The sequence below is a fragment of the Crocuta crocuta genome, unplaced genomic scaffold (genome assembly GCF_008692635.1).
Source record: "Crocuta crocuta isolate KB4526 unplaced genomic scaffold, BGI_CrCroc_1.0 scaffold18, whole genome shotgun sequence".
Taxonomy (NCBI): Eukaryota; Metazoa; Chordata; class Mammalia; order Carnivora; family Hyaenidae; genus Crocuta; species Crocuta crocuta.
Window position 1 is genome coordinate 4,704,702 of NW_027532589.1, and position 27,273 is coordinate 4,731,974.

Consider the following 27,273-nt stretch of genomic DNA (forward strand, 5'->3'; position numbering starts at 1 on the left):
GGTGAGTGACCACCCTCCGCCGCGTTTCGCGGGGCTGTGTGCCTGGGACCCCTGCTGCACCCTGCGCCACCGCCGCTCCGAAGCCGGGCGCCGCCACGCGTCTGCGGGCCACCGGGGCCGCTGCGACCGAGCCACGTGCGCCTGGCGGCAGAGGACCCGGATCCCAGGTCCCCCACTCTGCGCGCCTGCTCCCTGGGGACGCCAGCCGCGTGCGCGGTGCAGGGAGGCAGGGCCGGGGGCGCCCTGCCCGGGGCGGGACTAGTGAGAACGCGCGTCCGGAGCCGGGCTGCAGCCCTGCGGACCGGCCAAGTGCGCAGGTCCTAGGTCCCCGAGGCTCCGGCCGGCGGTTCTCAGGGACGGGCGGGGAGCGATGGGCGGGACCTTACCCGCGGGGCCTCCCAGGCGCTTGTCAGCCCCTGCGGAACAGGCCGACCGGGGCGGGGCGCCCGACCTTGGACTGGAAGGGGCCAGGCTGACCAGTGGCTGCCTCTGGCCGTGAGCTCTTGCCTTGGAAACTCAACCCTCCTGCCTATTTCCCCGAAACCTGGGGGCAGGCTGCCCACAGGGGTGTGGTTGGAACTTTGGGCGCTCCAGGTAGATGAAAGGGAAGGTGCACGAAGCTAATAATGTCTTTGGGGGCCAAGAGGCGGAAGCCAGGGAGAAAATGAGGGCAGGTCGTGCAGGAGCCCTGGCAGAGGGCACCGAAAGGCCTCTCAGGTGTCCAGGGCCGCCTCCGAAACAGACTCTAGAAGTGGGGTTCTGGAAATAGCCCCAGGGAAGTATTTCTGTCCGTCAGAGTGCAGTGATGGTATAATTAATAGCGGACATTTATTGTGCATTTATCTGTGCCAAGAAGCTTGCTACGCAGGCACTGTCCCAGTTAATCCTCAGGACAGGAAGGCACGGCTGTCATCTCGTTACAGATGGGGAAACTGAGCCTCAAAAAGCACAGGTATTTTTGGCAAAGATACACAGGTAACAAGTTGCAGAAATAGGGATTTGCACACAGATCTATCGGACTTACAGCCTGCTGGTGGGACTGACAGGGCACGTTCTCAGAGGTGGCAGCCCAGAAAATGCAGTGCTGGGGTCCAGGAGAGTCACAAGGCCAAAGGGTCTCACAGGGGTGTGCCTCCCCTCAGCCACCTGCCTGGTTGGTTAAAAATACAGATGCCTAGATCCCATCCACCACTGACTGATTCTGGGTCTTCATGACCCCTGCCCTGTACCCAGCCAGGAGCACCTGGAGGACCGAGATTGTCTTGCTCATCTCTGTGCCTGTCTCCATCCCTGGTGGCCTGTGGAAATGGGGAGGGGGGTAATGGGGCAGCTTGGAGCAGGTGCTGGATCATTGTCTGATGGGTAAATGGACTTAGTGGGGCAGGGGGCATCAGTGAGGTTTAGATGGTTTCCTGAAGGAGGTCTTGAATGATGGGCAGGTGGCCTTAGCCGGGCAACATGGGGGAAGGCCTGGTGTCGGCATGGGGTGACCTCAGAGCCAGCACAGAGCTCATTCCGGGCCACCTGTTCACTAGGAGGTGGGACAGCCAGTCCCAAGCCTGCTGAGCTCCCCAGGACCTGTGGTCACCCTGGGATCACAGATGTGACCTGTCCAGTTCATTTCCTGTCCTTGCCCCATGGCCCTTCCCTCCTTGCACTTATCAGAGTATTGGGGAGGGCTCCTGGTAATTAAGAAGTGAGAGTTAATGACTGTGGTCCAAAGGTGTGCACCTAAGCTGTGGGGGTGGAGGGGGCGGGTNGGAGCCCCTGGCTTTGCAGTCAGGTGGAACCGAGTGTGAAGCTTGGCTCTTTACCATGTGACCTTGGCCCAGTCCTCAGCTCTCCGCACTTGCTGCTTCATCTGGAAAACCTTGCTAAGGGATGCCACACTCGCTATCTCTATAAAAGTGACAGTAATGCCTGGCTGAGGGATTAGTTGTGTGAAGTGATGAGTTTTAGGAGTGCAATAAATATCAGATCCTCCCCACTTCCCCCAGGATTTGAGTGTTAATCAGCTGGGGACCTTTGAGGCTCATTGCTCTTCCAGTCCGAGCCCCTCAGTTCACTAGAAAAGGGTAGCTAAAACCCAGAGAGTGGCCTCCACATCCTCTTCTGTGTTGTAGAGCTGGCCGCGGGGCTCAGGGTTCGAGGCTCCCTGCTTAATGCCTGTGCCTTCCAGACTGGGAGGAAAAGTCTGGGCCTCCTGCCTCACTCCCTGTCCAGGCTGCAAAAGAACACTCAGGCAGGTTGGCACGCAGGCTCTGCGGTGATGTCCTGGCTCTCTGAGGCTGGCTCTACCCTTTCCCGCCCTCCCCGCTGGCATCGTGGCCACGTCTCCCTTGCCTGGGTGGCCCAAGCTGCAGAAGATGAGTGCTCCGTGAAACTGCTTTCTAGCATCTGGACCGAGAACGGGCCTCTTGATTTAAAACCAGGAAGCTTGCCTTTTAAAGCAGTTATTAAAAACCAAAGCCAAGCTGGCTCTTTTCCTCCCTCCCAGGGGTTGGGGGGAGGGGGGCTCTTTTCCCACTCAGATCCTGTCCTTGTCAACTCGTCCCGAATCCAGGAGGCTGTGGAGGTTACAGAACTTGGAGCAGGGAGCGAAGGCATGGGGACAGGCCACTCTAGGTGATTTTCAGACATTTGACTACAGAATTCTCATTTCCTCCTGCTGCCCTCTGCAGCTGGGCCTGCCAGCTCTCCGACCTGCCCAGATGTCTACAGGTCAGCCCTTCACCTCCTTGGCATGCCACGGACGCTGCTTGGATCACACCTGAAATGACAGTCATCGTCACTGAACATTCAGTTCCCCACCTGTCAGGCCCCAAGTGTTGTATATGCATAAGCACATTTGAACCTTTAAGTCTCTTAAGGAGGTAGATGTCATTTTCCCAGGTAAACACGAGACTTCATTCTTTCCACCCCAAACTTGAGAAGCCCTTAACTACTAGCTTATATATATATATATACACATATATATGTGCTTATATATATACATATATATGTGCTTATATATATGTATATGCTCATATATATACTTATTTATATATGTATATATTCATTCAACAAACATGTACTGAACACCATCTTGGTGCTAGGCACTCAAGACTTGAGTCCCACTTCCGGTGAGATGAGTGTCCATTGTCATTTCTAATGCTGCAAAAACCCACACTCTCCACTTATTTTTTTTAAGTCTTTATTTTGAGAGAAAGAGAGTATGAGCAAGGTAGGGGGAGAGAGAGAATCCCAAGTAGGCTCTGCATAGTCAGCGCAAAGCCCTGTGCGGGGCTTGAAGTCACAAAATCATGATCTGAGCTGAAATCAAGGGTCCTACACTTAACCAGCTGAGCCAGCCAGGCGCCCCCCCGCTTAGTTCTGATTAGAAGTGAGGGGGCTCAGCATCATGGAGGCCCAGGTCTCACAACTCATGCGAGCCAGGATCCGAACCCAGAGACGGCAGAGCCTAGCTGGGGTTACTGACCAACATGTGTGCGATCAGGGCGGGAGCGGCGACTGAATTCTGACTTGTGCAGGATCAGAAAAGGCCTGCCTTTGTCACTTCAACCTGGGCAGAAGGTGTCTCTCCGCCCCCGGAGCACTGGAGAATTACCGGCTGCTCAGCTCTTCCCAATCAGTGGGTCCTCATAAATCACAGTCACCTGGCAGAATGTGCAACAGGTGGGCACTAATTGTCCTGCAATCAGGCATTAACTTCTTCCTGCCTCACTCGCGTCTGCCTAATGAGAGCCAGGTGGAGTATCAGCAAACCCATTCCTAAGTGTTCCAGAGCTATCCGATTAGGAGATTAACCTGTAAGAAAATAGAGCCGCAAGATAATAAAGTCAATCAGAGGTATAGGGGCCAGCAAATGGGCCATCTCAGTTATCGGAGAAGATGTCAGGTTTCTCCAAGCCAGCGTGCTGGGGCCTGTGGAGGATGACCCTTCCCGGTGCTTAACACCCGATGCTTGTGGTGCGGCCATCAGGCTGGGCAGAGGGTAGGCTTGTAACTTTACTGGCGGGCTTGGGAGGTGACAGTATGTCCTGCAGTCGGGGTGAGGGTCTCTTTGAAGGTGAATCATTTTCAGGCATACAGCAGGAGGGTATGGACTGTGACACGGGCCCTACAGGTGACATCTGCGTGAAGATAGGGTGACTGTAGCATCACTAGGGTGCTCTGGAATCTGAGGTTTGGAATCCGAGGGGCCATGCCGAGGCTGTGTGACCAGCCAGGCCTGTACGTGGGATACGGTGGGTGGGGTGGGGCATCCAGTCGCCACCGTCCAGTGAGCAGCCATGAGAGGTAAGACCAGGCCCTTTGTGGTTGGTCTCTGCAGGTGGCTCCGGACTGGTCAGAAATAAGGTAGCGGCTGGAACTGGAAGGGAAGGAAACAGGCCGGTGCCGGGCGGGGCCGCCAAAGATCGTGTTGGGAGTTGGGGACTTCTGTCCAGGAAAGCCCTGCCCTCCTGCTGCTCCCGGATTGGAAGGCTGACAATGCTCTGTTGTGTGTCGCCTCTTGGGCCTGTTGTCTTCCTGTAACCTTTGCTACGGTTCTTCTTGAACGTTCTAATCTAGCATGGCTGTGGGCGGCAAGGGAGCAGGGGAGCTCAGGGCACAGCTGAGGGCTCACTGAAAGCCCCAGGAGATGAGTCACAGCTGACCTGGACCCCTGTCCGAACTGTGGGTGTGCTCCTGCCCAGCCACGCCTGGAGGGTTTGCTTTCTTAAGAAAAGTATGAGTTCCTGACAGTACAACCTCTTCAAAGGGGTGGGAGCCCCCCAGAAGCTTCGGTAGGAACAGAGGATGCTGAGCCCGTCCCAATTGCTGAATCGGGGCAGCAGCGGGGGTGGGAGGGGCTGGGAGGGGCTGGGGAGGCTAGGACTGCCTAGAAACCTGCCGCCTAAGCTCCCCTGTGATCCCGTGTTCACGGCGATCCCAATCTGCACTCACTACCTTTAGACAACACCGCCTGAGCCCCATCAGCCCGAAGGCATCTTGGGGCCTCACAGCAGAGTACCCTCAGCAGGGCTGTGTGGCTGCACAGGGCCGCGCCAGCTCTCTGCCCTCAGAGAGCTTACAGTCTGATTGGGAAGCTGAGTGACCCCCGCAGCACCCCCAGGCATGCAGAGGGAGAAGATTCCAGAACAGCATGCAGTGAGCGGTCCACAGGGAAACGCAGGAAATGTGTAAACCAAAGCAGCCCTGAGATGTGGGTCTGGGGGCTTTCACTTTCACTGTTTTACTTAATCATCAGAACAGAGAAGGAAAGGAATCTGCCCAAGATCACACTGCTGATGCAGCTGAATCTGAATTCACACCCAGGTCTGTCTGCTTCGAACCTCTGTGAATGCAGAGCCAGGAGAGACCATTGCAGGGCTGGGGGTGCTGGGAGGTGTCTTCAGTGCCTGAGGAGGGGGGATTTGGCTGGACCAGATGTCAAGACGTAAGGTGGAGGTAATGTACATTGGCAGAAGTGGGGGGTGGCAGAGACTAGAAAGGAGGGAATGGAAGATGAGCTAAGGCAGGGGAGGTCTGTCTGTGTGGACCGGCTGTTGCTGGACTCGGGAGATTGAAGAATACCGCTGCCCGCAGGAGGTTTCTCTCTGGTGGAGGAGACAGGACCCTGGGCCACAGCGCTGAGACGGCCATGCAGGCGCTGTTCTACTGCTTATAATAACAGAGTGAGCCTGCCCGGAGCCCGGCCGTGGTATTCTGCTTATCCAGACACCCAGGGTTACCCAAAGCTCCTGTTTTCCGAGATCACCAGTTTTCAAACCAGTTGAAAGCAGTTGCATATACTTGTCCTAAGCCTGGATTTGGTGTCATTAATGTCAATGATAAAAAGCCTCCAAACCTCTGGCCTCCCTCCATGCCATAAGCCATAAGCCTGGCCTCTGGGGTCACTAGAAAAGCCAGCAGCAGCAGGAAGGCACATCCCACCCCTGCTTTGCCCCGTGACAGTGCTGTCTTCTGTCTGTGGCTCCTGCTGTCTCCACACTGTGGGTACCGACAGGCAAATAAAGGCCACCACGAAGCCTTCATTGGCACAAAATGCTGAGAAAACAATCACAAGCCAAAGACGCGGCGGTGATTGCAATAATCACCCCCAGAGCAATTGATAAATTGCCACTTTCTGCGGCCGTTATGTTTGGCTTTGTAATTTGAAGAGTAAATGTACCTCTCTGTCTCTCTCTCTTACACACACACACACACACACACACACACACACACACACACACACACACGGGGAGGTGGCCCACCCTGCGTTGGATGACACGTACTCATTTGATGCATTGTGGGCTCTGCTGGCTGTCCTGCCTCAGATCCTGTGGCAAAGATGCTGCAGTCTGAGCCACTAATTATCACCAGTGAAGTTTCCTCCCTAAACAGGAAGCATCAACCAGAAGGGCTATCTTGCAGTGCAGTCTGTAACCAAGCATCAGTCAGCACTCCCGGGCCAGTCCCTGTGGCCAGGAGCTGGCGTGTAGGCCGGGGGTGGGGGCAGCTGTCCAGGCCCGGCAGGGCCCTCTCCTGTGAGGGTCAGCCTGAGCCCTGCCTTCTGAGTCAGAGTCCTGCTGCCCACGCATCGGAGGGAGACCGAGTGAGAAGCGGTGGCCTGGATCCCAGTGGGGCCGTCAGGGGACTCCTGCTTCTGACACTGGTGTTGGCAAGATGTCGCATCAGCCCATTGTTGGTGAGTGCGGTTAGGGCGCAGATCCAGGGTGGCATGGTGGCACGCGGGCCTCTCCCACAAGTGCCACCAACCCCGGGCCCACTTACGCATGCCCCAGCCTCTCAGGGAGTCGCAAGAACTTGGCCTCAGCTCAGGCACCGCTCATTTGGAACTGGTGGTAAAGAGTGCAGTGAGATGAAGTTCTTGCCCAAATAAAGTGGGAAACATCATCATCTGTCTGTAAAGTCGGGAACCTTTCTCAAAGTCAAGGGTTCGTGGATGGATCGGATGGTGCCTTCAGTTAGAGCAGTGGCTTTGTGGGCTCTGATGGATCAAAAAAAAGATGTTCATGTTTACGATGCAAGTCCGTGGAAGGCTGGCCCTTTGGGAATTGTACACTTTACTTATTGGTAACCGTTTCTGAGTTGGTTTAGTGCAGAACTGCGGCTGTAAGTAATCGAACCGGATTTTTCTAGAATGATTTAAAAATTCTCAGTGTTTGGAAAAAGCCCTATCAATTATTCATTCACTTCTACTGTGCAAAGCGGTATGGTGAGAAACCTTTTTTTTTCTGGCAGACTAAACTTGCACGTAGATATATGTGTGGATGGGCCTGTGTGTGTGTGCACCTGCCCAAGCTTTTTGTATTCTCTTTTGTAGGAATTCTCAGCCTTTCTTTAAAAATATAATGGTTTTATTTTTTATGATGTCTAAATAACGATTCCAGGCAGTAGTGTAAGAAAGACGACAGTAAAATGTTTGTAAGAGGCCATCAGAAAGGAACAATGCCCACAGAGAAAATAGAAATGTACCAATTAAGATGTGTGCGGCTCTAACCCAGCTTTTAAACCCTGGTTTGAGACTGACTTCCTTTGCCCTGTCCCCACTCAGGTCAGCTGTGAGGGATCTGGGGTGGGTGCCTGGGCCCAGGCGGAGCCTCCTTCTTGCCTCTGGGACCCTTCAGGCTGAGGGAGAGGGAGGGCCTGGGACCCAGCTGGCATGGTTTGGGATCTAGGATAGAGGGCAGCCCTGGATTTGCAGAAATAGCTGAGAATGAGAGGCTGGAACTTGTGAGTCTGGGCAGCTCAGTAGGGCGGATGGAAAGGCGGGAGGAAGGGAGCAAACCCCCCTCCCCCCCGAACCCCGTGCAGACCTGGTGACTGGCTATTACTCATGCCCACAGCACGAGCTGCCTGGCCTCACCACCCTGGAGGCTGCTTGCATGCAGGGACTAGGTGGGACGAGGGCAAGAGTCAACTTGCGGACCTTAAGAAAGGCTTCAGTGAACCTCAGTTTTCTCATCTGCAAAATGGAAATCATGATAGCTGTATGCAGGCCAGCCCCCGAGAGTGCAAGTTCACGGTCAGGATCTCTCCACACTCGGAGTCTGGCCGCACCACCCAGTGTCTGCCTTTCCTCTGACTCCTGATTATTGCAGATGTGCCACGTGCCAGGCTCTTGCTAGGTGCTGGGCTGTGACTGTCCCACTGCCTCTGTTAAGTGAGGGTGGACCTCGCAGCGCTGGGGATGCCCGGAATTTCTACATGATGTAACTTTAGGGGCAGTCCTGTGGGGAAGGCAGGGGGAACTAGAAGACTTCCCGTAAGCTGCTTCTATTTGCATAGCAAGTAGCCAGCTTTTTACTGAGCTTGTTTCTTTCAGATTCATAAAATGGGAAAGGTTTTACAGAAGCTGTTATTCATTTCACCTGACCGGGAATAGCAATATGAAATATATATATCAAAGGGTGTTAGTTTTACTATCAACATTAGCGCCTGGGGAGGGGTGATGGAGATGGGTGGAGGGTCAGGGACCCCATCACCATCTACTCCTAAGGGAAAGTAGCCATCGTTGTATGCTGGCCCCATCCTGGTATCTGTGCTGCAGAGAGTCATGAGGCTCAGAGAGCAGGGATTCGTTCTGTCTTGAAGAGGAGGTAGTGTGAGGGCTTCGCAGAAAAGGTCACCTTTCTGCCGGACCTTGAATTTTGTCATTTGGAGGGATGGGGCTTTCCAGGCAAAAAGATTAAATCTGTGACCTGGGCAGGAAAAAGCATGAGGTCTAAGTCAGGTGGCCACAGCCAGGCCTCTCACCTGGACATCCCTCAGGCAGGCTGGGCAGACCATTCTGAATGATGGTTTCCTCCTGGGTCAGAAGCCCATAGGCCCTGGAGCCATTGCTTCAGCATCCCCAAAGCCCTCTTTCATGGGTACCCATGTGCCAGGCTGTACCCCGATATGCCTCACCTCTGGTGTTTGATATTCCACTTCGGCCAGAGCTGTGTGAGTCTGTGTTTAAACTCATCTGTGCCTAATAAGTCTCTGAGTGATTAAGTGTATCAAAGACTGAAATGGGTGGCCGGGTCTGACAACATGATCGGGCTGTGGTAGGGATTAGAAATTCATGGTCGTGTTTAATCACCACGGGGTACAGGAAGGTCTGCTAGGTTCTGAGAACAGCCAGGACTCCTAGGGGCACTGTGAGCCCGCAAGGCCCAGACACTAGCAGTTAAGCCATTCAAGCCATGAACATTAATCGAGCACCTAGTTGATGCCAGGCCCCAGTATAGGTGCTAGAGACACAGAAATGAGTAAGAAGCGACCCCCACTGGAGTGGGGTGGTAGAAAAACAAACCAGTGTGTGCAGTCAGTGGTAAAGTGCCAGATGGAAAGTGCGCGAGGTCCCGTGTTTTAAGGGGCCGGGAGGAGGCCAGGAGGTCTCCCAGCGCTGCCTGGACCAGCCTTTTGAGCTCTCAGGCGTTCTTGCAAATGTCAGAGGTCTGCATGGAGTCAGCCCTTGGTGGGTGGGAAGTAATTGCATTGCCCTCCCCTACACAGAGCATTTGGAGGGTGGAGGCTGACTCTCAGGGCCCTTAGGAGCCCAGAGGAAGATGCTGCCGAGACTCTGGGAGAGCCTCTCTGAAGCTTTTTTGAAAAAGTGGCCCATCAGCTGGGGAAGCATGCATCTCCAACCAAGCTCAGGAGGCAGGCCCGTGAGGCGGGCTGAGCCCCTTGGCAGAAGCCCCTGGCACTGCCCTTATTTGCCTTGGGTGCTTCTGCTCCTTTCCCCATGTCTACATCTCATTCTGCCCAGTGATTGGGGGCTCTGATCTCTGATTCTGGCATGGGGGGTGCGGGGGGCAGCCACAGCCCACAGGAGATCCATCTGGCCCCAGGATTTGCAGCTCCAGGTGTCCCTGGAAAGCAGGAAGCCACCCAGCCCCAGACGCTGAGGCTGCAGATACAGCAGCAGCCGCTGCCTGATAGCCTCCAGCCTGGCTGGATTAACCAGCCCTTAGGGAGCCAGCTGCCCCCACACGCCAGCGCCCTGACCTCACTGGGCAGAGATAAGCCACTCCCTGGCTCTCCCCAGTGCCTGGGCTTGCCCTCATGAAAGCACTTCTGTCCTCACCACAGGGCGCAACTGGCCTCTCCCCTAAGTGCCCCAAGAGGCTAGACCATCTTCTGGCCCCCTTCCAGAATGGGTACATAGTAGATATTCAGTCAGGGAATAACAAATGAGGACATTTTGCAGACCAGGATCCGTAGGACCAACTATTGCATACAGACGCACAGGGTGTGCACTGCACAATTATAGAGGTTACTTACTGTTTATGTGGATTACAACGTAGGTGGTGCCCCCCCTCTGGGGCGGGGAGGGTGGGGTGGGTGTCATGCAGCATGGAGACCTAAGGGCTTCACAATTTCTCTGTGTCAAGCCTCTGGCCTTGGTGCTGACCATGGGGACTTTGTCCTTCCCCCTGCCGACCAGCACTGACTGCCATCCTGCCTCTCTACTGGCAGTGAGTGGTAATGAACTGGTCCAGTGAACACTTCTTCCTGACCCACCTGTCAAACTGTGCCAGTGGAGGAGCCCTGGGTATGAAGTCAGGCCACCTGAATTCTCGGCCATCCAGAAAACTCGGTCCTCCGGGAAGGTGTCTCCAGTCAGGGAGTTGGGGACTCCTGGGCCCCCCAGGATCTGTGTGGTTGCCCGGCACTGCCCCTGTCTTCTCCCTCAGCCTGCAGTGGGCCTGGTGATCCACGTGCGGGGAGGGGGGTGCTGAGAGCACCTTGTGGTGAGTTTGCCTCACTGCCTCGGGGCAATGTTGCCATGGCCCTGATCGCCTTTTCACGGGAGGGACCCAGCTCTGCGTGGCCCAAGAGGTATGCAGGGGTGGGCCACAAGCACCTGCCTCCCAAGGCTGAAGGGAGCAGAGGGAGAGAGCACTGATAGCAAGAGTCCTGGGGAACAGGGAGGACTTGGGAGGGAGACTAGGGGCTGGGCCTGACCTTAAAACCCCAGGAAAAAAGTCGAATCTGGAGAGGTTCACCCCTTGCACAGCCCCTTTTATGCTCATTTTCTTTAAAAATAACTTTTTTAAATGTGTGTTTATTTTTGAGAGAGACAGAGAGCGAGCAGGGGAGGGGCAGAGAGAGAGGGAGACACAGAATCGGAAGCAAACTCCAGGCTCTGGGCTGTCAGCACAGATCCCGACGCGGGGCTCGAACCCACACACTGTGAGATCCTGACCTGAGCTGAGGTCGGACGCTCAACTGACCAAGCCCCCGAGGCGCCCCTTATGCCCCTCGTCTGAAGCAGTCTTCAAAGTATGGTGCTGGGAGGAGGAGCAGCAGCAGCAACAGTTCCGGGGAGGGAGCCCAGCAGTGTGTTTTAACAAGCTCCCCCTCCCCGCCATGACCCAGGTGCAGCTCGGGTGTGACCTGGTACATGCGTGTCACTGGGTGGGCTGAGCGCTGGGGTCGCGGAAGTGAGTCTGACTCCATTCCCACCCCCCGAGGAGCTGAGAGCCCGGGGAGGAGACTGACGGGAAAGAGAGCAATACCTTCGGTGGGGAAAAGGGCTGCTTTCGGGGACAGAGAGGCAGCTGCTGTGGATTTGATCCGGGAGCTGGGGATCCTGGGGAGGGAGGGTGGCCTGGGGACACCAGTGGCATGAGGACCTTCGCTTGCAGGGAGCCGGATGTTGGGCTGGCAGTCCTCAGAGAGCTCAGGGGGCCCACCGCCCAGTCCCAAACCACCCTCGGGCCCCACTCCCGGCCACCGGCCTCTGCCTACTTCTCCCTCCCATCTGTGTTCTGCCGCGCCCTCTTCTTCCACTCCCTGGGCCCCAAAGAGCGGCCAGCCGCTCCCCGCAGTTGCCTCGGTGGGAAACGTGTGCATCCCTCCAGGCCGTCATCTCGGGGCACATTTTTAGAAAATTATAGAGTAAGTTTTTCCAGTCAGCACAGAACGCCATGTATTGATTGAGGTGCTTCTATTTCTGCTTTACGCAGACTAAAGGTTTTTAAAAATCGTAGACAAGAGAGGAACATGAAAAGGGAGCGAATTCAGCGTGCTCTGGTGGTGGCACTTTGTCCCGTAATCCTTACTACATCTCATTTAAGCGGGTAACACGTAGGTGGGTATGGACGAGGAAACTGAAGCTCAGAGAGGTAACGTGACTTGGTGAGGCCACCTAGCTAGTGAGGGGTTGGGCTGAAATACAGCCCCAGCTGCCTCCAGGCCCGGGTTCTTGCTGGCCTACCTTGCAGTTTACTACAGCGGTGATCCTGAGCAAATCTGGAACATCCAGACCTTTTCCTGAACCTGCGATCTCATGGCTGTACTCAGGGGAGGCAGCCTAGCCTGGCAGGACATGCTCCCAGTGACCACGATGGCTCTTGGGGGCCGATCCTCTGCTGAATTAGACCTCATACTAGGAGATTATCAACTGTGTGCTAGTTTCTGGCTGCTCGTCCTTATGTAAACTCTCTGTCGTTTGGGAGAGTAGCAGATGACACATCTCTGCCCCCTCTCATTGACGCCCATTTGCCTTGCTCACTGACCCATCCCAGGGGCCAGAAGGGTGGGCCTCAGACCTCAGTACCTTCCTTGCACGCCGCGCACTGTGGCCCTGGGTGGCTGTCTGCCTGCGTGGTGTGGAGCTCAGGGAACAAGCTGCATGAGTGGAAGGAAGCCAAGTAAGCTAGCCCATGATGCCATCTCCCCAACAACAGTAATTCGTAGCTCTGAATACATAAGCCTCACTTTTCTAGAGGTCATGGGGCTCAGGAAGTCGGATATGTGGGAAATGGCCAGGGAATGACTTAGAGCCACCAACGCTGATGTCACGGAATCCATGCATTAAGTCCACGAGGAGCCCCTGGACTGTCACCCAAGGCAGGTGTATTCTTGGTTCATGCACTCCATTTCCCTTTTTTGGTATGTTGTTTTAAGTTTATTTATTTTGAGAGAGAGAGAGAGAAGGAGGGAGGAGAGGGAGACAGAATCCCAAGCAGGCAGCACAGTGTAAGCGCAGAGCCCGATGTGGGACTTGAACCCACAAACTGTGAGATCATGGCCTGAGCCAAAACCAAGAGTTAGACACTAAACCAACTGAGCCACCCAGGCACCCCTCAATTTCTTTTTTTTTTTATAATAACGTTATTGAGTTATAACTCACATACCATACAACTCACCCCTCTAAAGTATACAACCCAGTGGTTTTTAATATGTTCGCAGAGGTGTACAGCTGTCACCACCCTACACCTTAGAATAGTTACATCACTGGGGGGCCTGGGGGCCCCAGTTAGTTAAACCTCTAACTCTTGATTTCACCTCAGGTCATGATCTCCTGATTTGTGAGTTTGAGCCCTGCACACTGACAGTTCACAGCCTGCCTGGGATTCTCTCTCTCCACCCCCCACCCCCCTGTCTCTCTCTCTCTCTCTCTCTCTCTCTCTCTCTTTCTATTTCTCTCTCTGTCTCTCTCTCTCTCAAGAAGAAATAAATTTTAAAAAGAGAACAGTTTCAGGGTACCTGGGTGGCTCAGTGAGTTAAGTGTCCGGCTTCAGCTCAGGTCATGACCTCCCGGTGTGTGGGTTCGAGCCCTGTGTCGGGGTCTGTGCTGACAGCTCAGAGCCTGGAACCTGCTTCCGATTCTGTGTCTCCCTCTCTCTCTGCCCCTCCCCCGTTCGCGCTCAGTCTCTCTCTGTCTCTCAAAAATGAATAAACATTTTAAAAAATGCTTTAAGGGGCGCCTGGGTGGCTTAGTCGGTTGAGAGTCCGACTTTCGCTTAGGTCATGATCTCGCGGTTTGTGGGTTCGAGCCCCGCGTCGGGCTCTGTGCTGACTGCCATCCCAGAGCCTGGAGCCTGTTTCAGTCTGTGACTCCCTCTCTCTCTGACCCTCCTCTGCTCACGCTGTCTCTCTCTCTCTCTCTCTCCTAGAAATAAATAAAACATTTTTAAAAAATGCTTTAAAAAAACAGAATTGTTTCATCACTTGAAAAAGAAACCCTGTACCAATGAGCCATCACTTAACATTTCCCCTGCCCCCGCCCTTTTCCTGGCAAACCACTAATCCACTTTCTGTCTTTATGGGCTTGCCCATCCTGGGCATTTCACATAAATGGAGTCCTACAACGTGTGGCTTTTTGGCGGCTGGCTTCTTTCATTTAACATACTGTTTCCAAGATCCACCGCGTCATAGCCTGGATCAGTACTTAACGGCTTTTTATTGCTGATTGATACTCCATCGTGTGGCTAGGGTACGTTTTCTTTATCGAGTCACCCGTTGATGGATGTTGGGTTGTTTCAACGTGTGGTGTGTTGTGAGCACCGGGAATGCTGGTGTAGACATTTTCGTGTGTTTTCAGTTCTCCCGGGTGCCTACTTAGGAGTGGAATGGCGTCCTACAGAAGTCGTCTGTTCGAGGACTGCCTTTCACGGTGGCTGCTCATTTTGTACTGCTGTAATGTCAACCCTGGGAGGGGAGGTGGCTTCCAGCGCTTCTAGATCGTCACCAGCACCCCTTCTCTGTGTCTTGTTGCACGTCCAGGTGGAGTAGAGTGGCATCGCATGGTTTTAACGTGTGTCTCCCGGGGGCTCATGACGTCCAGCATTGTTTTGTGTTCTCTGTGACGATTTGTCAGCACGAACTGTAACATTTTTCATATAGTTAACTTATAAGTGAAAAGAGCTGTAATAGGAATGCGTCCCTCCCCACTGCCCCCTGCCTCATATTGAATTTTACTGACCGGATAGAGTTTAAACCAAGTTTGAAGCGAACTGTGGGCCACTTGAGAGTAAGAGCTGTGCTACTGCCCTCTCTTGTGCCCAGGGCCAGAAATGTAGGCTCAGGTCCACCTCGGCGCGGGAGGGGGTGGAGGGCACCCCGCCTCCGTCCAGCTGCCAGGCTGCCAGGGCCAGCCCCGCCACCACCACATCTGGCCCCGCCCTGACCCCTCTGAGGACGTGGACTGCCCTCACCACTTGGGCCTGAAGGGATGATTGCTGGCCACCCAGGAGAGGCCGTAGGGCCGGCTGCCCGTGTCGGGACTAGCTACTGTGAGTGGCCTGCCAGACGGCGGGAAGGGGAGCCCGCGGGCCCCACAGGGCTCCCAGCCACAAGTGCAGCCCATGGCATGACCTTGCTGGCAAGTGGGAGGAACCAGGCAAGCCCGGGCAAACACCCAGAGCATTTGGGGCACGCGGTTTGTGCCGGTTCCCGCACAGGGAGCCTCAGTGCCCTTTTGTGTGGGACGGAGGGAGGGTTGGTGGGGGGGCAGGCCTGTGTGCCCCTGCAGGCCCTGCCTGCCACCCCCACTCCAGCTGTAATTTGATCCCCTGCCTCCCACTTCCCTCCTCCCTCCTCCGGATCTGTAAATAGAACCAGGGAGCCAGGGCCCATCCAGGATTAGTCACTCACTCTCTTACCTCTGGGCCACATGGACAGGCACGGGGCTGCGCTGGACCCCTGGGGCCTCTAGGCTTTGTGCCTCCTGACCTCCCTTCACCCAGGGAGGGAGCTGTCGGCACAGACATAGCACCTTCTTCTGTGTCTCCCTTTCTCTCTCTCTGCCCTTCTCCTGCTCATGCGGTCTCTTTCTCTCAAAAATAATAAATGTTAGGGAAAAAAGTGTTCAGCACATGGTAGTTACTCCAGCAATAGGAGACAGAGGAGGGAGAGGGCAAAAGAGACTCTTCTGTCCGGGAAGGACCCACCCGGGGTCCCTCCAAATTGCTAACAAACATGACTGGAGGCTTCAGGTGGTTACCCACCCCCTCCCCATAGGGCCAAAAGTCCCGGCAGGGCTGGCGTCCCTGGGTGGCTGGTGCAGTGAATGGGGAAGGCCCCCGTGTATCTGAGTGACACAGGGAACACGGAAGTCCCTGTGGAGCAGTTTACATTCGCCTCCACCCAAATCCCCCGTGCTGGTCCCGGAGCCTGAGGCCACCAGCAAAGCCTGCGTCCTGACCGTCCCCCCTTGCCCAGGGCCGAAGGGGTGTTGGGGTCTTCTGTGCCCTTGCTTTGCCTCACCCCTGCTGCTGGTGCAGCGAGTATGTGCTTAGGACTACTGACCGACACCCACCGAGGGCCCAGCTGTTCTAAGGGCTTTGCGTAGATCAACTTCTTTATTCCCACAACCTCCCCTTCAGGCGGGTGCTGTGATTGTGTCCCTTGTACAGCTGGGGAGACCGAGGCACTGACAGGCCCAGGCAGAGTTGGGTGCCAAAGGTGGCCTTCCACAGACAGGCGGCTCCCAGGCCGGCGCTGCGGGGGGTCATCAAGAGCCCCGCTTGCATCTACGAAGGGCAGCCCATCGCCGTTTGGAAAAATAGCCTTGTTCTCAGAACCAGGCAGAAAACTCTCTCCCATTTTTCAGGGAGGGACTGTGCCCATCAGAGCGTGCAAGGGAGTCCCACATGAGCTGGAGGGGGTGGGAGGGGTCCTGGCTGCAAGGCGTGTCCCCTTCTACCCTACCCCCTTGTCTCAGCCACAGGGTCCCAGCTCTGCTCACTGGGGTATCTCTGGACACGTCCTCTGTCCAGGCAGTAAGACTCTTGGGGAAGCTTAGCTTCAGAGGCCGGCAGACCTGTGTTCCCTTTTACATTCCCCATTACCCTCTGTGCCGCCTGGAGCACGCTCCTCAACCTCTCTGAGCCTCAGTTGCCTCCTCTTTAAGTTGGGGCTTCTAATTGCACCTACTCTGTGGGGTTCTGTGAGGCCTAGGTGACTGTCACTGTGGAAAGGCCTTAGAGCAGCAGTAGGTACCCCCTAAACAGGAGCTGTTGCCACCGCTGCCTTATCAAATGTCCAGGTGGCAGTTTTCAGAACCTTTTAAGATTGCGTTATCTGTCATCTCCGAGCAAAGTGTGACCTGCAAAGGTCTCAGCTGGGGCCCAGAGAGACACAGGGCTTGTTGGAGGAGGACACGCAGAGGGTCCACGATAGAGCTGAGGCACAGTCTCCTGGTCCCCCCGCCCCCCCTCCGTTGCAGTAGACCCTGAACCCACCATACACACATGCATCCCTCACCCAGGACACTGCTGTGGAAAATGGGAAGAGGGGGTTAAAAGCCACCCCTGCTGCTCCACCGGCTCCTGCTGGCAGCGGGTCTAGCCCTTCTCTGCCGAGGATTGACAGGCTGGCGAAGCCCCTCTCGAGTTCTGCTTAGAATAATGCTCTTACATACGCAAAGTAACCTAGGGTTACAAAGGAGACCAATTATAGTGAAACACAGCTCCCAAAATAGGTTTTTAAGTGTGCAGCAGTAATATGCGTGCTTCTTTATCAGTACGTTAAATAACAACATGGCAGGTCTGATATTTACTCCCACCCTTACTGTGGTACAATGGACGATGCTATCTATGTATTTAAGGTGTACAATGTGATGTTTTGATATACATAGACACTGACATGATTACCACAATCAAGGTCATTAACGTACCCACCTCTTTACATAATTACCACCATTGGGAACACTGGAGAGCTCCTCTCAGCAAATTTCAAGTATACAGTACTCTATATATACAGTATATACGGTTATATATGACTGTGGCATGTGACTATATATACGGTATATACATGCATACGGTTATATGACTATACATTAGTCACCATGTTATACATTAGATCTCTCAAATTTGTTCATCTTATAACTGAGAATGAATGCCATTTGACCCCCATCTCCCCACCTTCCAGCCTCTGGTGACCATTCTACTTTCCGCTGCTAAGTTTGACTTTTTCAGATTCTACATACAAATGGAATGTTGCCGTATTGGTCCTTCTGTGTTGGTTTCTTTCATGTAGCATAATGTCGTCCAGGTTCATCCCTGTTGGCACAACTGTAAGGATTTCCTTCATTTTTGAGGTTGAACAATATTCCATTGTGTATACACACAATCTTTCCTTTATCCATTCATCATCAGTGGACACTTAGGTCGTTTTCATATCTTGTCTACTGTTAGTAATCAATCATGCCATAAACGTGGGGGGCAGCTATCTCTTCGAAATAGAGATGCTGTTTCCTTTGGATAAATACCCAGAAGATGGATTGCTGGATCATATGGTATTTCTACTTCTAATATTTTGAGGCGCCTCCATGCTGTTTTCTATGTAAATGTAAAATGGCAGCACCAATTTACATTCCCATCAATGATACACAAGGGTTCCCTTTTCTGCACATCCTCACCAACATGTATTCTCTTTTGACTTTTTGGTACTAGGCATCCTAACAGGTTTGAGGAGATAGGTCATTGTGGTTCAGCATTACATTCCCTGATGATTAGTGATGTTGAGCATCTTTTTATCTACTCGTTGGCCATCTGTATGTCATCTTTGGAAAAATGTCTACAGGTTCTTTGCCCATTTTTTAATTGAATTGTTTGTTGGGGGAGGTTGTCTTGTTTTGTTTACAATTTTTTTTTAATGGTTATTAGAGAGGGAGAGAGAGAGCAAGCAGGGGAGGGGCAGAAAGAGAGGAGACACAGAATCTGAAGTAGGCTCCAGGCTCTGACCTGGGCTCAGAGCCCAATGTGTGGCTCAAACCCACAAACTGTGAGATCATGGCCTGAGTCAAAGTCGAATTCTTAACCAACTGGGCCACCCTGCAGCCCCTGTTTTGCTTACTACTAAGTTGTATGAGTACCTTACATATTTTCGAAATTACTCCTATGTTGGATAGATGGTTTACAAATATTTTATCCTGTTCCATAGGTTGCCTTTTCATTTTGTTTATTGTTTCCTTTGCGGTGCTAAAGGTTTTTGGTTTGATGTAGTCTCCCTAATTTGTCTTTACTTTTGTTGCCTGTGCTTTTGGTATTAAATCAAAAACAAAACAAAGTGTTGCCAAGACACATGTCAAGGAGTCTTTTCCCATGTTTCCTTCTAGGAGTTATACAGTTCAGGTTTTACATCCTTTTGGAGCAAGTCCTTAATCCATTTTAGGTTGGTTTCTGTGTATGGTGTGAGGCAAGGGTCTAGTTTCATTCTTCTGCATGAGTATATCCAGTTTTCCCAGCACCGCTTATTGAGGAGACTGTCCTTTCCCCAATGGGTATTCTTGACACCTGTTGAAGATAAGTTGACTTTATATGCATGAGTTTATTTCTGGACTCTATTCCATTGATCTCTGTGTCTTTTTATGCCAGTATTACACTGTTTTGATTCCTATAGCTTTGTAATATAATTTGAAATTGGGAAGTGTGATGCCTCCAGCTTTGTTCTTCTTGCTCAAGATTGCTTTAGCTATTTGGGGCTCTTCTGCAGTTCCATACAAATCTTAGGATTGGTTTTCCTATATCTGTGAAAAATACCATTGGAATTTTGATAGAGATTGCTTTAAATCTATAGATCACTTTAAGTCCTATGGATATTTTAACAATATTAATTCTTTCAATCCATGATCATAGGATATCTTCCTATTTATTTGTGTCTTGAATTTCTTTCATCATTTTTCATAGTTTTGTATATACAGATGTTTCACCTTTTTATTAAATTTATTCCTAAGTATTTTATTCTTTTCAATGGTATTGTAAATGGGATTCTTTTCCTCATTTCTTTTTCAGCTAGTTCATTGTTAATGCTTAGAAGCGCTACTTGGGGTGCCTGGGTGGCTCAGTCGGTTAAGTGCCCGATTCTATTTTGGCTCAGGTCATGATCTCACAGTTGGTGAGATCGAGCCCCACTTACGGCTTTGTGCTGCCAGCATGGAGCCTGCTTGGGATTCTCTCTCCCTCTCTCTCTCTCTGGCTCTCCCTCCCTCTCTTTTTCTCTCTCTCAATAAATAAACTAAAAAAAGAAAGAAAAGAAAGAAAGAGAGAAAGAAAGAAAAACAACTGATATTTGTATGTTAATTTGTATCCTGCAACTTTGCTGAATTAGTTTCTTAGTTTTAACAGGCTTTTTTCATGTGGAGTCTTTAGAGTTTTCTATATGTAAGATCATGTCATCTGCAAACGGGGACAAATTTTACTTCTTCTTTCCCAATATGGATGCCTTCTCTGTCTTTTTCTTGCCTAACTTCTCTGGCTAAGATATCTAGTACTATGTTAAAGAGAAGTGACAAGAGGGGCATCCTTGTTCCTGATCTTGGAGGAAAAGCTTTCAGCTTCTCCCTATTGAGTATGATTTTAGTATGGGCTTGTCTTATATCATTTTTATTATGTGGAGGTATACTCCTTCAATACCAATATTTTAAAGAGTTTCTATCCTGTAGAATATTCTGTGGATACATGAAGAGAACGTGTATTCTGTTGCTGTTGGATGGGATGTTCTGTGTGTGTCTGTTAGGTTTATTTGGGCGAAAGTATAGTTCAAGTCCAGTTTCTGTGTTGCTTTTCTGTCTGCATCCATTGGTGAAAGTGGGATAGTGAAGTCCCCTATTGTTATTGTATGGTCATCTATTTCTCCCTTTACATCTATTAATATATGCTGTATATATTTAGGTGCTCCTATGTACTATGATTTTTTAAATTTTCTTAATGTTTATTTTTAGAGAGAGACAGAGAGAGCAAGTGCAACTGGGGGAGGGGCAGAGAGAGGGAGACACAGGAAGCAGGCTCCAGGCTCCAGGCTGTCAGCACAGAGCCCGATGTGGAGCTCAAATTCATGAGGCATGAGATCATGACCTGAGATGAAGTTGGATGCTTAACTGACTGAGTTGCCCAGGTATCCCATATGTACCATGATTTTAAGTTAGTGAAAAGTTTATATAGTATTTGAAGAACTCTTTGACAATTAAACTTGTGATATGACACTGGTCAGTGCTGGTGACAACCTGACAGGTACTGCTAATACTGTTGTGTCTCGCTGCTTATGTTCATCCTTGAGGGACGTAGCAAATTTCAGTTAGAAGTTGGTGACAGGGCACCCGGGTGGCTCGGTCATTTAAACGTCCGACTCTTGATTTTGGCTCCGGTAACAATCTCACAGTTCATGGGATCGGGGCTCGTCCTGGGCTCCATGCTGACACCATGGAGCCTGCTTGGAATTCTCTCTCCTCTCTCCCTCTGCTCCTCCCCTGCTCACGCACTCATGCTTTCTCTCAAAATAAATAATCTTAAAAAAAAAAAAAGAAGTTGGTGACAATGACAGCAGAATGTTTCCTGTCTAAGTTTACTATAAACTCCTGGCCAAAGCCAGGTTTTCCATCATGTTCTGTCATATGTGAGGCTCAGTAAAGGAGACCCCAGGGCACACACCCAATCTCAAGGCCCCACTCACCATTCTGTCTCACTCCATTTCTACCCTGTGAGAGCAGGATTCAGGTCACTCAAACATAGAGCACCATCGTGGTACCAGGCCCTATGACCAATGGAGAAACGCAAAATCAAATAAGATGAGGGTCCCCTGCCTTCAAGCTGCTCTAACGATAACTGTCACATACTCCTTTGAAGAGAAGGACGGCACTGCATGGTACTTACCATGGAAATTCCATACCCTTCTCTCTCCGCACCCTTGTAAATTTGCAAATGTGTCCCAAGGAAATAATCCAGGACTAAGGACAATGGGTGGAGGGCAGAGGTCCTTCCCCCTCTTCCCGAGTCTCCCTGGGAAGGCGCTAGGTCTCACTCAGCTTGTCCCTCTGTGCTGGGATATAGTAACACGAAGGGCTGCTGGGGGACTGTCTGACCACCATGTGGTCAGACAAGAAAGAGGAAGGTGACATGAAAGACGGTATTGGAGCTTTCCACTGACCAAGTTCTGCTTTCTTTCCAGCCGCCAAGATGTCAGGAGACATGGACAAGCCTCTGATCAGCCGCCGCCTGATGGACAGTGATGGGAGCCTTGCCGACATCCCCAGCGAGTCCCCCAAAGTGGGGGTCCTGGGCAGCGGGGACTTTGCCCGCTCCCTGGTCACACGCCTGGTGAGCTCCGGCTTCAGTGTGGTGGTGGGGAGCCGCAACCCCAAGCGCACGGCCGGGCTGTTCCCCTCAGCGGCACAAGTGACTTTCCAGGCAGACGCAGTGGATTCGCCTGGTATCATCTTTGTGGCCATGTTCCGGGAGCATTACTCCTCACTGTGCAGCCTCAGCGACCAGCTGGCTGGCAAGATCCTGGTGGATGTGAGCAACCCCACGGAGCAGGAGCACCTTGGGCACCACGAGTCCAATGCTGAGTACCTGGCTTCCCTCTTCCCCACCTGCACAGTGGTCAAGGCCTTCAACGTCATCTCTGCCTGGACCCTGCAGTTCGGCCCGAGGGATGGGAACAGGCAGGTAGGTGCCAGGGGAATTCCAGACATCATCACAATAAATGTAAATGGCTAACTTTCGTGGAGGGTCCTCGGTATGCCAGGCTCTTTATGTGCATTACCTCAGCTCATCTCCCGTCGCTGCAAAGTTCCATTTTACAGATCAGGAAACGGAGGCTCCTGGATGTTAATTAACTTACTTAGACCAAGTCCCACGGCTGGAGAGCTGGGGTTTGAACCAAGTTCATATGAGCCTGAAATCCATGTTCTTTCTTCTGTGACCACGTGATTTCCCATTGGGCAAAGGGGAAGAGGTTGATGACTTTCTTTTTACTACTAGGAGTCAGGAAAGGACAGACTTTGCGTTGAGGGTGGGCTGAGAAAGAGGAAAGTAACGCATGTATGTGCCAGGTCCTGAGGAAGCAGACAAGCCCCAAACATTAGCTCTTTGATTCTAAGAGCTTCCAAGAACTGAGTCAGTTTCTCAGAATTGTCAATAGCAGGTTTTTTTCTAGAGGTGGAAAATGGCTCCAGGAAATGGCCAGGGCTGCCTACCGTTCTTGGGAGGAGGGGCTTTTATGAAGATGAGGTGGTTTTTAATGTGAAGAGGCCACCTGCATTTTCCTGGAGGAAGGATGTCTGGCTCTGGTGTGGGAACAAACTGGGAACTTCTACCAGTTTGTCCAGCCCAGATGCCTCCTCTGCCCAGCTCTGTGCCAGTCTGTGGGAGAGCCCACAGTTGTCTCGGCACCCCTGATCAGAGCACCCTACCTACAGCCTGCATCATGGGGCTCCCGTGTGTGGACAGGCAAGGGACGGCAGGGGAGAGCTGGGAGGCAGGGCCTGCAGGGAGCAGAGCTAGCAGCCGGCTAGGGAAGAATTCAAGGTCAGTTTCGGCTAGGTCCCGCTTCATGTTGTCAGGTTCAGGGAACGGGGAGGACACTCTGGGCTGAGGGCACAATGTGCAAAGGTACAGAGGTGAGAAATGATGCTCCTGGACCTCAGTTTACGCCACTGAAAAATGGGGACATACTAACCTACAGGCTTGAGGGCTGCATGTATAAAGCCCGGCACATAGTAGGTGCTAAATCAGCAGCTATGGACCAGACCGACCATAACAGTGTCAGCAAGGCCACAGTGTTCAGAGATCTGAGGACACTAATGTGCTGCGTGGAGCATGTGGTGGGCAGCAAGGCCGGGGTTGACTCGTGTGGTGGCTGAGGGCCGTAGGGGGCCAAGGGACACCACTGAAGGGGACACTATGCGCTGAGGGATGGAGCTGTAACCACAGCTGCACATTCTGGGCCGTCTGCAAAACCCAGTTACTGAGCGACCCCCAGAGCTGGCCACAGTTCTCAAAGCAGCTACTCCGGGGAGCCCTGGAGGGCTGCCTAGGTGGGTGTGTTGTTTGTGGTTGCTGATGGCAGTGAGCTGGACAAAATGCTCACTGCCAGGTGAGCCCTGGGGCCTCTCTTTAGATCGGGGGCATGCTGGACCTGGGGGCTGGGAGGCTAGAGGGATCCAAGGAAGGACCCTGGCCTGGGAGTCAGAACTACCTTCTGTGGCCCCCTGGCCTCGGTTTCCTCAGCCCCGTAGTGAGGAGTTTGGCTTAGACACTCTCTGAGGCCCTGGCCACCCCTGCAGCCCGCCACCCAATCTGACCCCCGCCCTGCCGCCTCTCCACAGGTGCCCATCTGCAGCGACCAGCCGGAAGCCAAGCGCACCGTCTCCGAGTTGGTACAGGCCATGGGCTTCACGCCCGTGGACATGGGGGCCCTGGTCTCGGCCCGGGAGGTGGAGGCCATGCCCCTGCGCCTCCTCCCGGGCTGGAAGGTGCCCACCCTCCTGGCCCTGGGGCTCTTCATCTTCTTCTACATCTATAACTTCGTGCGCGACGTCCTGCAGCCCTACGTGCGGGACAGCAAGAGCAAGTTCTACAAGCTCCCCGTGTCTGTGGTCAACACGACGCTGCCGTGCGTGGCCTACGTGCTGCTGTCGCTGGTGTACCTGCCCGGCGTGCTGGCGGCCGCCCTGCAGCTGCGCCGGGGCACCAAGTACCGCCGCTTCCCCGACTGGCTGGACCACTGGCTGCAGCACCGCAAGCAGATAGGCCTCCTCAGCTTCTTCTGCGCCGCCCTGCACGCGCTCTACAGCTTCTGCCTGCCCCTGGGCCGCGTTAACCGCTACGAGGTGGTCAACCTAGCCATCGAACAGGTACGTGGTGTGGTCAACCTAGCCATCGAACAGGTACGTGGCACTTCCCCGGGCTCCGTGGTCCCGGCCCCCCTGGCCCCGCCCCAGCAGGCAGCGGCCCCGCCCCAGCACCTCATGCCCCGCCCCGCCATGCCCTGGCCTCTCGCTCGAGGTGCTGAGGATTCGTGAACCACCCAGGAAAGACCCTGTGCTGGTGGGCACAGCCCAGGGCGGGGAAGCACACACAGTAGGGCTGCAAGTTAGGCTCTTCGGAAAGCCAGGCAGGGAGTACAGTGGAGTACAGTCTTAAAGGTGGCCAGGGGAGGCCTTGCCGAAGGGGTGATAGGTGAGCGGAGACAGAAGGAGGGGAGAGTGGCCAGTGGCAGCCGGCCTAGGGAGCAGCAAGAGCCGAGGCCCTCACGTGGGAGCTTCCTGGCACGTTTGAGGGGCCTCCGGGCGCCGGGCAAAGGGTGGTGGGCTAGGTCTGAGTAGTTGAAGCTAGCCCAGGGAGGCGCTGAAGGCGGAAGAAGGGCTTTGGCCTTAGACTCTGAGTGAAACAGGAAGCCAGTGAAGGGTTTTGAGTAGGGGAAGTGATCCGCCTGACGTTTTACCTGCCTCTCGCTGCTGCATGGAGGATAGGTGATGATAGGAGGTCAAAGGCAGATGCCGAGAGAGCCGTTAGGAGGCTGCGCAGGAGCCCAGACAGGAGTCAGTGGGGGCTTGGAGTGGGGTGGGAGCAGCAGGGGCCAAGAAAATCCTGAAAGCATATTTTGAAGCCAGAGTACACAGAATTTTGAAATAGACAGATGGTATGTGGCATCGTTAGGGAAGACTCCAAGGTTTGGGCCAAAACATCCTGATGCAGTTGCCAGTCAGCTGAGGTGAGGAGGGCTGCAGGAGCAAGGTGCTTGGGGGTGGGGGGGTGGAGAAGAGGGGTGTTAATTTCCATTCATTTAGGAAACCCATGGGGTGCTTATTTGCAAGAAGGGTTCCTGGGGAGTGGAGGGGCCTTCGGGCCGAGCCGGATAGCAGCACCTCATCATTAACTAGGACCTGTGCCCACAGAAGAGGGCCCCTCATGCCCCCTCCTGGGTAACGGGCTCCCAGGGCCTCCATCGTTCTGAGTCCCAAGCTCAGGTCCATAAGTAACACTGCCTTTATTTCCCCCCATCTGCTTAATTCGCCCCCCAGCCAGGGACATGGGTCCTTCCCGCTGTAGGATATTAGTCCCCCAACAGAGTGTGACCTGGGTGCCAGTGACATACTTCTCATCCACCCTTCCTTCGGCCTGGGTGGCCCTGGAAGTGTCTGTTCTTGCTTGGGAAGCAGGGATCTTACCAGGGCCGGGCCCCTCCCAACCATGGAGCTGTCCCCTCAGAAGCCAGGCCGCTTCCCCAGGGCAGGAGCTGGAGGCAAGGCTGGGCCGCCGCCAGAGAACCACAGATCCCAGCCCCTGTTCACTCCTGGGGCCCCCACTTCCCTGCTGGCGGCTCATCAGATGCCCTGATTCCTCCCCACCCACAGCCACCTGGCATCACTGTGCCTGTGGGCTTAGGCTTTCCTGCGAGGAAGGAAGAACCCCAGATTTCAGGCAGAGAAGCAATACGCCCTCTGGAAATGAAAGGAAGGGAAAAATCAATAGGCACGAACCCTTAAACCGAGCATGCTATATTCCAGGTACCATTCTAAGCGCTTTACATACTGTGAATTCATTTAACCCTTATTCCAACAAGGCAGGGGCTATACTATTTTACGGATTTTACATCCTTATTTTATGGATGAGAAAACTGAGGCACAGAGAGGTTATGTAACTTGACCAAAGGCACACAGCCAGTCAGTGGCTGAGCTGGGATTCAGATCTAGCCATGCTGCTGCAGATCCATGCTTATATCCTTCCTGCTTCCTGTGAGGAAATAAGTCCAAATTCACAGTTGAGTAAACGGTCTCAGAACTCTGGTCATTCATTCATTCATTCACTGAGCTCCTGCTCTACCAGACCCTCCGGCCCCGGAAGGGAATAAGACAGTCTTGGCCATTGCTGTAGCTGACATGGGGTGGCATGGAGGCTGAAGGCCAGAGTCCTAAACTCTTGGCCTCCAGCATCACTCATTAGAACAGAGACCTTGACCTTCAGTAAGTGACAGCCCCTCTTCTGTCCTCAAGGCCCTGATGTAGAGCGAGGCCTCTCCCAGTGCTAATGTTTTCGATGCTCTTCCATGATATTTTCTTACTTCTAAAATGAGCCAGCCTGCTCAGCAGGAGGCTCTGCATGGCCCCTCAGGGACCAGCACGGTGTTTGCTGCCCACATCTGAGTGGCAGGTGCTTCAAGCCGTGGGTGGAGACAAAAGTGATGCCTTCTCCCTCCCAGAGCCCAAGGCAAACCCCGGTGCCCCCTGTTCCCCCACCCACCCTCTGATTGCCACTGTCTAAATTCTCCGCCCTGCTAAGGCTCTGCTTGACGTTACGTTAATCCGGTTTTGCCACCATGCAAATGCCAGAGTGCAGAGGGGCGAGTGCGAGGTGATTTTCCCGAGGTCCAAAGCCCTGTAGGGCTGCAGGTCCCCCCACCCCCATGGGGGTTGCCAGGCAACCATCCCTCCCATAGGACACGATCACTTGGAGACGCTGAAGGCCTGTCATGCAAGGGGGCTTTACAGTGTCCTCCTGGAGGACATTGCTCTGGAGGGCAGAGCCAGGGCTGACAGAGTATGTCAGGGAGAGGGGTGGTTAGATGGAGGTGGGGGGTTGACACCGGGCGGAGCAGCCCGGAAGTGGCGGGGGGTCTCCTGAACCTGGAGGTGTTGGGGTAGAAGCTGGATAGAGGGCTGGCTCTGAGATAGAGGGCTGAGGCTGTTCTCAGACTCCTGCCTGTCCTGTGACTTTTCCAGCCTGTCCTCAGGCCATCCTCACCCCCCCCCCCCAGCCCCCC

General features: G+C 53.3%; 1 protein-coding gene across 3 annotated transcripts in view; it reads left to right on the forward strand.

The window, feature by feature from the left end:
• The window catches only part of STEAP3 (STEAP3 metalloreductase), a 45,979-nt gene that overhangs the window by 6,061 nt on the left and 12,645 nt on the right, over positions 1-27,273 (forward strand). For 2 of the 3 annotated variants that reach the window (XR_013338917.1, XM_077779631.1), the window contains exons 2-3: positions 21,676-22,175; positions 23,837-24,364. Coding sequence is in view for 2 of the 3 variants with exons in the window: in XM_077779631.1 (XP_077635757.1) it covers positions 21,676-22,175; positions 23,837-24,364 (1,028 nt within the window). In the remaining variant the exon portion in view is untranslated. Of the gene's footprint in view, positions 1-135; positions 168-21,675; positions 22,176-23,836; positions 24,365-27,273 lie in introns of those variants that run through there. The other variant, XM_077779633.1, reaches the window with a different exon arrangement.